This window comes from Ptychodera flava, chromosome 12 (assembly GCF_041260155.1).
Source record: "Ptychodera flava strain L36383 chromosome 12, AS_Pfla_20210202, whole genome shotgun sequence".
Lineage (NCBI taxonomy): Eukaryota > Metazoa > Hemichordata > Enteropneusta > Ptychoderidae > Ptychodera > Ptychodera flava.
In genome coordinates this window covers 7,307,131-7,314,911 of record NC_091939.1, presented here as the reverse complement: position 1 = coordinate 7,314,911, position 7,781 = coordinate 7,307,131, and the positions used below count along the sequence as shown (strand labels likewise).

The 7,781-nt window shown below is 36.6% G+C and overlaps 1 protein-coding gene across 1 annotated transcript; it reads left to right on the top strand.

Annotated features, from left to right (window-relative positions):
• LOC139144853 (uncharacterized) lies at nt 1-6,837 on the top strand. The gene is made up of 5 exons (XM_070715655.1): nt 1-421; nt 1,901-2,006; nt 2,730-2,840; nt 3,613-3,675; nt 4,446-6,837. The coding sequence occupies exons 1-5, from the start codon at nt 321-323 to the stop codon at nt 4,554-4,556; spliced, it is 492 nt and encodes a 163-aa protein (XP_070571756.1). The 5' UTR covers nt 1-320; the 3' UTR covers nt 4,557-6,837.
• Nucleotides 6,838-7,781: the final 944 nt, after the last annotated feature.

The following is a 7,781-nucleotide window of genomic DNA, read 5'->3' as shown; positions in this document are numbered from 1 at the left end:
GCATTCACGAAGTTCCCTCGGTACCTGCTTGCTTCAGCTGAGGAAATTGCTCCCGGTGATCGTGTAGCGGAATATGGGACAGTCGGAGTTGATTTATTTATTTGCGTCGCGGAGTTATTGTGTTTTCGTTTCCTGAAGAGCCTTACACCAATTGTTTACCCGCAAAACATAGCATCGTAGTGTTCTGTTTCTGTTTGCACAATTTCAAGGGGTGGGTATGTTGTGCAACACGCCAGATGTCAGCTGAGCGAATCCCAACTACATGAACTATCGGAAGGTCACATAAATAAGAAGACAGTGAATCTACAATACTGTACATAATGGTTTGTTTTCTAAGTGCGCTACAGGCCCCAATTCAAGCCTTTCTTCGCCCAGCGATGTGGATTCCAGGTCTGAACAAACTGCATAGCCACCGTGAAAGGTAATATGCAATTCATTTTACCACTACCGACTTGCTGGGATCCCGTAGCCCTATCACTTGCCCTAAGCGTCCTCGAAACTGTGAAGAAGAAGACAAACGAGGAAGTGGTAGCGCTGTGGACTGATCGCACCCACTATATCTTATCTCACACCTTGTTGCCACTTCCATGCATTGGCTTAGATACTCGTGTGCACTTTCCCTTGGTCGTATCAGCGACGTAAAAAAATGGGCGGCGCCGTTTTACCAAAAGCCTGAAGGCAGAAGTTTGTAAGGTGTGCCTCCAATAAATATAATGACCAGTCGTGATGACATTTCGGTTGAAAAATTATTTTACGACTACAGAAAAGTTTTCAGTTATTGTACTAAGACACTGAGATATTTTTTAAAATTTTGTCACCGGGATCAATATGTGATTTTTCTGTAAAACAACTTAAGAGAACTTGAAGGTAGTCATAGCAATAATTTTACAGACACACAACGTGCAGTGCACTTGTCATCTGTGACATCATCGATGTAGTGATCTTACAGTACAGATTCATCTGCATACACTATTGAATATGATAAAATTCAAAAAGTATCTGAATGTGTTTGAGAATTTTTTCCGTTGTTCTTTCCCCTTTCATCATGAGAGAATGACAGCTTCCATATTCAAATGCTGTTTTCTTTCCTTATGATCATGACTTGGCAATAACCTCAGCTTGGCAAGGTCAAAAGTCATTAAAAGGTCATTAGTCCTGAGTAGCGACCGCCAAATGACCCTTTGCTGTCAACTGCAACATTACAAGTAGTCTAGATCACATACATCTGTAACCCCTCTTTACCACTGATGATGAAAACAGAAAATATTATCTGACTGCGATCACAAAAGGGTTTTATACTTCCTTTTGAAAGTAAAATTGTGTCATGTACTGTCAACGTCAGTGTGCCAGTGGTAAAATACATGTACAATAATAAATGCAACAGAGATCATCCCTCTGGCCAATAAAACCATAAACTTTTTTCATAAATCCTCACAAAATATCACAGTACTTAAACGTGGCATGTCTAACATGCCACGCACTGTGTAATACCAAAGTTTCTGAAGTTTTCTCCCAATGTGACAGCATGAAATATTCGTTCATTTTTTCATGCCCCAAGATTTCCAATGACATTTGATAGTGTCTGGTGATGTTTTTGAAAGATTAGTCTGGTACCGTATTTTCAAGAGTATAGATACAAATAATCCATATTTTGTCTTTCCTACTGTTTCCAAATACAATTCACTCTGAAAACATCCTTTCCAAGTTGTAACTTTTCACATCCTGCCCTACCTACAATAAATTTATTCTTTCACTAAAAAACAGCTCTGACTATAAATGACGTAGCGAGTGAGTCTCCCTTGTTTCAGTGTCAAAACATTACAGTAAAGTTCAAAAAGGAGGGTTAGATATTGAACTAACCCAAGTATGTAAAAATCACTCCTTTCTATATTTCTTTCAGATGGCAGTGCCCAGACGCAACGCCAGATGTCTGCATAAATGAACTGGTGATGGCAGTCTCCAAAGCTGACGTCACAGACAAGATCAACACGTACAGAATTAAAGCGGTATGACATCTTTCTCAGTATAAAATCTTGATTTACAGATGGGATAAACAAGTCAACAAGACAGAAAATTGTTTCATTTGAAGTCACATCAGTGACATAGGGCCATGGTACAATCAGATCTCAAATAAAAAGTTTCAGTTGATTGGAAAGTTTTGTATTTACCAGTGCATTACTGTATTTATAGAAAATACAGTGCAAAACATTCACTCACAACAGACATCATTTCAGAGTCTTAGTAGCAGTAGTTGGCAAGTGCAATCAAACCATACTACAATGTGAGGGGGCATTTGGAGAAAATTCCTACCACATGAGAGTATTGTCATTTTTTACCAAAAATAAGCTGTTTCTGCATTATAATATTTGAGTAATACTTTGACATTCATTGTATACCATATTTGTAGGTAAAAGTACCCGGTATACGCACACAAATTCATGTTTGTGCAATGACCTTTATTAAAAGAAATCACAGAGGACCAGCATTTTGAAAATCTTTATTGGATTGGTGCATATGAGTCTACATCAACCCTTTTACCACTAGAGTTGGCACAGCCCCAATTTTTTATTACATTGAAGGGACCAATGTACAGGAAGAGGGGGTGAAAAAATTAATTATGCAGGTCAAAGTTCACAGGTCATGTATTTGAGAGGAGAAGAATCTTTGCCATGGAAACGTCAGAGATGCAGGAGAAGTTCAAATGTTGTATCTTTCATATCTCTGAACAGATCGACACAGAGAGATGTACCTGTCAGATATACAGTTTCACAAGAGCAGAGTGGTTGGATGTTGTTGAGATAGAATTCATGCCTGGCAGAGAGCAAGGCACTGAGGCTGAGGTATGTATGTATATATCGTGGGACTGTGATGTGTCAAATCAAATGTGTTCCCTGGTTACTATGCTAGTCCAATCCTTAACTGCTCTTTTGTCTTATCCCATTGACTTTAATGATGGATTTATAAACACATTTATGATGGTTAAAAAATAAGATTGGGTTACTACAGCTACTGATTTGAAAGTCAGAATGGCCACATATTAGGAAAGCAAAATTTAGCCACAGTGCTGACCATTATAAGAGCCCACTTTGGCTGTGCAAAAAGGCCCTATTTTGCTTGCGCATGCACCTTCATTTATGAATGCTCCATTAGCTGCAACTTTTGATCTACTTAGATGTGTGCTTCTTTCTTATTCTGTCAATTGAATCTGCATGGATGTGTCATGTGTCTAACATGATCATAGCTAACTGAATTATCCAGAACTCTTGTATCAATACAATTGCATTATTATGCACAACATGTTTCCGTTGTCAGTTCAATCTAGTTCATATTCAACATACTTCAGTGTTTAGGGAATTTATTCATTCATGTGGGATTTTTCAGATGGAGTATCATTTATTCATTTATCATTACAAATGCCAAAACCCCTGCACATGTTCTCACATTAACTACGCATTTCGATAGTCCATCAATGTTATATTGCACCACTGTTATGCACGTACCATTTTCGGTGTGGTGGGGTAAATACAATGTTGTGAAGACTTTATCAACTGTTGACTGTCAACAGAATCTAATAAGGAAAATATTATCACATTTTATATTTTGGTTCATCAGGCCTTGTCTTTCTCAAGTGGAATTCTGCCTACCTGGGTTCCTCTGTGTTTCCTTTTCAACTGTGTAAGTATAGATTCTTTTGCCAGACTTTGCTGTATCAACCCTTTCACCACAATGGTTTGGCCCAAACCCATTGTTAGCAATGGTGATTGTGTACTTTACAGTGAATAGGATTGAAGAGGCTTGGTTTTTAGATAGTGGTCTTAAGGTACTATATAGCACTATGCGCCTCAAAAGTGAAAGACTGAAACTTTTGCTCAAACTTTCCTCAAGGAATCTTTGAACCATTCACTTTCAAAATCAAGAATAAAAATAGGTAGTCATCATGCAAATATTGGTACTAGAGAAACAAATAACTCAAGATTTATCGATATTTAAATTCAAAATGGCCGCCATCCCTGTGTTCACTCTATGGAGAAAAACAAAATTGTCGAATTTAGAAAAAATGAGCTGGTGCAAAGTTTTCTTACACCAAGAGCTTTGAAATGAACCCCCACAAGTGGTATATCAGAAAAGAATTGTGAAAGTTTGAGAATCTGAATATCTGTCCCCGAGGTGCGTTCTACCTTAAGGAAAGCAAGAAAGGTTAATTGCTAGTTGATCATACTCATTAAAATATCTGTATGTCTTTTGGTCAATAAGGTACAGTAATTTAAGGGTTTCAGTTCATAGTGTAGATGAGAAATCCTCAGGAATAATATTTGTCAGATGTTGATGCTGAACAATAAGTTCTCTGTGGATGTAGTTACGTATGAAACTCCTCTTGGATTGGGAACTTGCCTGAAATCTGAAGACACAATGTGAATTTGTAAGTGTTATTCTATTTCTTGCAGATTTTCTTCTTCTTTCCATTTTACGACAACCAGCTGAACAAGAAGAGACTGGAACACATCAGAGATTGTATGTCAGTGACGTGTAACGTCATTGCGGAAAAAGATGACTGATAAAGAGTGCTAATCCAGGGAACAGGTACAGACTCTACCTCTCAGAGTGATAGATTTGGACACTGAGTCTGCAAGGCTGAGTAATGACAATTCAGGTCCCATTGGTGTGACTTGCTTAACTATGGATACCAGACATGCCATGGTAATGAGAGATGCCATGTCATTATTTGAATCACAGACACTCCAATGTTGTGTGCCACAGCAATAGAAAAGGCATTGACTGGATGGACTACATAGTTGATTGCCATCTATTGTTAGAATTTTTTATTTTGACATATTTGTTTTTGACAATCTTTGGTCCAGAGAATGATACCTTCAAGTTCCCATAGTGCATCAGTACTCAGATTTAGCCATAAAGTGCAAATGAGAAGTCGTTTTCTATTTCAAATGAAAATTTTTCTGAAAACTTGTAAATTATGTTTCACCAGTGTGTTGTATATCACTTGAATATAAAGAGTTGTGAAATGTGGTGCAACATTGCCATGTGATTATTCTGTAGGGTTTTCGTTTATTCCTCACTTCCCTGCAAATACAGACACCTACGTAACTTAAAACATTACACAAATGTTGTTTTAACTCCGAACATATTCCGTGAAGGCCATCACCAGTTACTATGGCAATAAAAATGCCATAACAATTAATTCTTGGCTTGAAGCTTGTAACAGTGCCAAATTTTTTTGAAGAAAAAACTATTGTCTTCAACTGTGTCAAAGTTTTTTTGAAGAAAAAAATATGAACTACAATTTCCAAATTATTCACGAAATATGAACTTAAAAGCATATATCTTAAACTGAACCTTGTGTTCATAGGATAAAGTTGTATGCAAATATTTTAAATATTTTCCTTCAAAGATATCAGGTTTAATGTTCATTTGACATGGTTAGAAATAACTTGGGTTTTTAACAAAATGCTTTATTTACAAGAGAATACTTTAAACACAATCTGTGTTATCTTTTTAATATCATACTCATGAGAGAGATTATTGACGAATATTCCTAGCAAAGAGGATGGCAGAGATATCTGTTTGGATAGATTTTACCATTTGATATACTAGAATATAACAGTCATGATAGTTGTTTAGCATGTTGAGATCAGTGTATGTACTTGCTTATTTTATGACAGGTCAAAGGTCAGTTCTCGTATTGGTAATTACTGTCAGCATCCGCAAGTCATAATTTTTCATCATAATTCTTCACTGCATTCATGCTCAGAAAACATTATTTCTTTGACTCACATCGCCAGTTTAATGTTTACATGTGATTTAAATTCCACAAGATTGATACAATTTTTAGGAAATTGTTTTCGTACTTCCAAAGAGATAAAAGATAAAATAGGAAAAGTAATTTGAACTTTGAGGTAAAAAAATTACCGAAGGATGGTACAGGTTTCATGCATAAATATGTACATATCTGAAAACTCTGTGAAAAGCTGTTAACAAAGTTGCAAATCGTAACTTTATCTAGTTACACAATGGCAGACTAGAAATCGTCTTACAGATAGCTAGACATCGCCCTCAACGTGATCATGAAGCATGCATTTCCTGTTGAATGTCATATGTGGATTTAATTCACTTTGGTTTTTATACAGTTGTCTTATCATGAAGAGCAAATTTTTCTTATGACCCCTACTGAATCAAATGATTCCTTTCAATAAACTGAACACATATTTATAGTCTTGTGTTTCAAATTACCACATACCTTCAAAAAATGATATATGTAATGTTACTTTTCATTGCATACAGCTCAGGTTTATATTTTTCAGTACAGATCTGATTTTCCTCATGATCAGTTCTATGTCTTTAGATGGGTTTGGTTGTGATGAAGTACCCATCTATGTGTATCACATGAATATGTGTATGGAAGGAGTGACACCATGTTGTTTTAAAGTGTGGTCCCTATTCAGTTACTGCATTTTATTTTTTTGACCCAGCAATCAAAAAAACATTGCTCAGGACATGAAAAGTAGGGTGAAACACATGAACGAAATCTGGTCCAAATGCAGTCTTTAATTCTGTTCAGCAGTGAGCGTATAAATGTCCCTGAAAATCAAAGCGACATTTTTTGAAAACTTGAAAGTCAAGAGCCACCAATTTATGTGTTACAGAGGTTTCCCAGATGGTGGCTGTAAATTGAAGTACTACATCTGTAGTGTTGTACTCATCAATAGAAAACAACGAGCATTTCAACTCTTCCAAGTTCTTTGATGAACGCAAGTGTCATTTGAACAAGAAGAACCAAATGTCTTTGTGAATTAGAATAAAATCATTTATATCAAAACTAAATGTCCCAGTTTGTTTTTATTGACATATGTACTGCGCCTCCAGCCACACCTCAAGCTTCTGATCATGTCCGCCCTACTTTATTTCAGAACAGAGGCCTTATTTGAACCAAAATATGGTAGCATAATAGAATCTTACATACCAACAGGCTGAGATGGAAATGAAAATCTTGGTTTCTCATGAACTGAGACAGATATTCTGAAGTTGGTGTGAGATGATTGTTTTCATTTCCTACTCAATACCCACAAACTGCAGGCATTGTTGCCATGTTACTATAGAAACTCCATTATCATGAATGATCTCGATGAATATATGTATATCATTGCCCCTTGAAAAATATAATCCACATTGATCCACACAAAAGCCTACAAATGTATTGTTTGACGGTTTCAAGAAATCATTGACAACTTACACCATACACGATGCATTCATATTTAGATACTCAATTCATATCACGACAAATCTTTCCCAGTCTATGAATTGAATGCTAGCCAAGATGTACTTGCACTCACAAATCTACATGCACCACTCTCTGTTGGCTATCCTGTTTGTTTCATAGCATGGAAACATGGCAACCCATTCTTTTAGCGTTAATGTTGATGGAACTGTCTGGGCAACACCACTGTCAGCCAAAGCTGTCCCACAAGCATTTATCCAACTCATGCATCCAGCGACAAAAAGTCGCACTGCATCTCTTCTATCAACTTGTGACTTCCACATTTACTTTACAGATAGTCAAGCTGTATCACAATATTTTACGCATGGTCGGATGCTGATCTGAATTTTCTCGAGAAGTATTATGTTCCACTCAAGCATTGAAGGAAAATTGATGAAGATTGAAGTTGTAATATTTACATCAATAATTACTGAAATCGTGGAATTGTGAGATTAGACCCTGCCAGGCACTTTGTGTGCAGTCTCTTTAAAGATGAAGTACATTTCCCAGA

What these genes read in the sequence shown, in the direction of transcription:
- LOC139144853 (XM_070715655.1), top strand. Translation starts at nt 321, where the DNA reads ATGGTTTGTTTTCTAAGTGCGCTACAGGCCCCAATTCAAGCCTTTCTT. An exon ending in CTGCATAGCCACCGTGAAAG is followed by an intron (nt 422 to 1,900) that starts GTAATATGCAAT and finishes TATTTCTTTCAG; the next exon opens with ATGGCAGTGCCCAGACGCAA. An exon ending in TGTGTTTCCTTTTCAACTGT is followed by an intron (nt 3,676 to 4,445) that starts GTAAGTATAGAT and finishes TATTTCTTGCAG; the next exon opens with ATTTTCTTCTTCTTTCCATT.